A 2,787-nucleotide genomic window follows, 5' to 3' on the forward strand; every position below is an offset into this window, starting at 1 on the left:
CAGGGCGCAAGTCTCCTGACCAGGGCAAGAACGACTTAGGTCCACCTACCCGAAGGCCGGCGGACCCCTCTGCTCATGGACCAGCCAAAACAGGTCCACTGAGTACTAGAGACCCCTGAGTGGGAAGAGACAGGTGAACCCATGTGAAGGTCACAGAATCTCCTCCCTGACATCAGGAAGGGGGCCCCAAAGGTAGCCACACCCTCCGTCTTCTAGAGCCTGGGACTGTAACCAATGCTCTACATGGCCCGTACCTGCCTCCTGACATATGCCTGAACTCTATGTGCATTCACTTCCCTGACCTCTATCGGTGTTTGAAGTGCAACACTGCCAGAGAGCTGGGCTGTGCAAAATAAATGAGAGCACAGGGTGTCTCACCTCCTGTTCAGCCCCTTCACTGCAATGCACTGCGAGCCTGATCTAAAATGTCAGCTAACATGCGGGTGTAAGAAAGAAAAAACAAAAAAAAACAAAATGAAAAGATTGAAGTGTGCAGTGCATTGGAATTTTTATCTCACCGCTATCTTCTGGTGGCCCTTCTGGCATGCCAGGTGTAGTGGTGTAGACCCGTGGTAATCCGTGGCGTTAACCACTCCTCCTTTAGAGATCAGCAGATCAATGAACCAATACTGTCCTACAAAAACAGAACACATGAATTTAATTAATGGTCAAAAACTAAAAATAAATCTGTATTTCTATAATAAATTTCTGTAAGTTCTCTCACGCTCCTAATAACCAGATCCATCTAGAAGATTGTAAACATAATTATTGAAGATGCCCATAGGATGGACTTCCTCAATGCACTGACACAATGTTACAACTCTCACAGAGCCTGCCGTCTGAACTACAACTCAACATATGAACAATGTACCCTGGAAGCAATGCATGATGGGAGATGTAGTCTTGAGAAATGGAGATTGCATCACATCAAAGAGACGCAGAGCACACTGGGGATCCAGGAAGTTGTTGGAAGTGATGGGCAGGCGGAAGGCAGCGCTCACTACATAAAAGGGATTTTGTCATGTAAGCTTTGATTGTATTATCAGGAACGACTGTACTATGTATTCCTATTACAATGCCGATGTCATAACAGGAGAGGATGTGCTGGGACTTTACAACTCCATTAAGTACGGGAAGGTAAATGGCAGGCAGAGGATGACCTTTTAGCAAAGTAAGTTTTGTTCCTGCAGCAGAGGAGCTCGGGTCTTACCGCAGATGGCTGCGATGTGAAGGGGGGTGTAACCCCGATCGTCTCGAGATAAAGGAGTGACGATTGACGTATCATTTAACTTCCTATAAGACGGGAGGAAAGAAAAAAAGAATGTTAAGAAAAAAAAAAACATCAGGTGCATCAAAAAATTAAAATATAATGAGGTGTAGATGACTAAATAGATGAATTAATGGCATTTGCAAATACCTGCAAATTATAAACTTGCATCTCTGCTGAGCATGTAAACCAGGGGCGCCCACTATTTTTCGTCTGGAGATCTACTTTTCAAATGACGAGCTCATTGAGATCTACCAACGAAAAAACACCTGCATTTAGGGGCGGGAGGGGGCGTGGGCTGCGCAGGCAGGCCCCTCGCAAGCCGCCGGTTCCTTCACTTCTTCTCGTGCTGGGGCGGAGGGGGGAACTGAGGCGTGCTGGGGCGGAGGGGGAACTGAGGCGTGCTGGGGCGGAGGGGGAACTGAGGCGTGCTGGGGCCAGTGTCCACTCCTCCTATAGGCAGCAGTATAACCCAGAGAGTTAAGAGTTCCTGTGTCACCCAATGGGCGTGAAACAAAAGCAAACTCTTATTTATTTCATACGCACATGATTAAATCGGCCCAATGGAATGGACGTACGCACTAGCTAATATGTAAACAATAAACCGGGCCCTTCTCAGTTCATAGGAAAAAAAAACACAAAAATAATGATTTTTTTTTTTTTAGAATGTTATTATTTAATGATTGTATTATGTAAGTGGTAATGTACACAGCACATTATAAATATATTAGTGGGCGGGGAGGAGCTTTTAAAGCTACATAGTCACAAGGCACCTATAAGTGGAATTCTATTATCCATATCAGCTACATTAGAGCGGATTTTATGGTCTTGTTAAGTGTCCTTTAAAAGGCAGAAAGCTAGACAAGCAACATACTAAGGGCTCAGTGCTCAGGGGAGGCCATATTGACTACCACCAGCGAGCCGCTTCATACACCCTCCTATAGAAGTCAATGCCTCTATGCTGCATCCAGGGATTTACGTCCGTACGCATACACGGCAGTACACAAGTACCAGCGCATACTAATGCTGTTCGGAAAGTGCCTACGCTCCTCGGCTCCATCTAATGGCTAGAATATGTTGGGGTGGAGGATTTGAAAATCACCCCCCTAATGACATGCCCCACTGGGCCACGATGCTAAGAGCTAGTAATTGGCCACCACAGCCCTACACTGCGGTGAGGCGAGGGGGGGGGAGGGACGCTGGTTATCGGGTTGATAATGTAACATAGGGATATCAGGCACCAGAATATTGACATTTGCATTCTACAGACATCAACTTTTTCCAATGATATGATCATTAAAACACATTATTTGGTGCCCGAAATTCTGCATAAGATTGTAAATTAATTGTGCATGAAATATGAGGACGGTGTTTAATTTTTTATTTTTAAATATACTGAGGTCGTTTCTTTACCCAGAAGCCAACTTGTCACAGCTGTCACAGGAGCAGAGAGGGTGACACATCTTTTGTACAGCCTGTTCGTCAGTCTCGCCTTGGTTCAGCATCGTCTCCACTTCTTG

The 2,787-nt window shown here is 45.5% G+C and overlaps 1 protein-coding gene across 1 annotated transcript in view; it reads right to left on the reverse strand.

Moving 5' to 3' along the window:
* Nucleotides 1-2,787, reverse strand: part of ANKRD27 (ankyrin repeat domain 27) — a 41,361-nt gene that overhangs the window by 15,958 nt on the left and 22,616 nt on the right. The window contains exons 14-15 of the mRNA XM_018570005.1: nt 1,211-1,293; nt 519-634 (exon numbers count right to left, since the gene is read on the reverse strand). Coding sequence (XP_018425507.1) covers nt 519-634; nt 1,211-1,293 — 199 coding nt within the window. The remainder of the gene's footprint in view (nt 1-518; nt 635-1,210; nt 1,294-2,787) is intronic.

Source organism: Nanorana parkeri, unplaced genomic scaffold (genome assembly GCF_000935625.1).
Source record: "Nanorana parkeri isolate BGI_ZX_2015 unplaced genomic scaffold, ASM93562v1 scaffold1441, whole genome shotgun sequence".
In the NCBI taxonomy this organism is placed as follows: Eukaryota; Metazoa; Chordata; class Amphibia; order Anura; family Dicroglossidae; genus Nanorana; species Nanorana parkeri.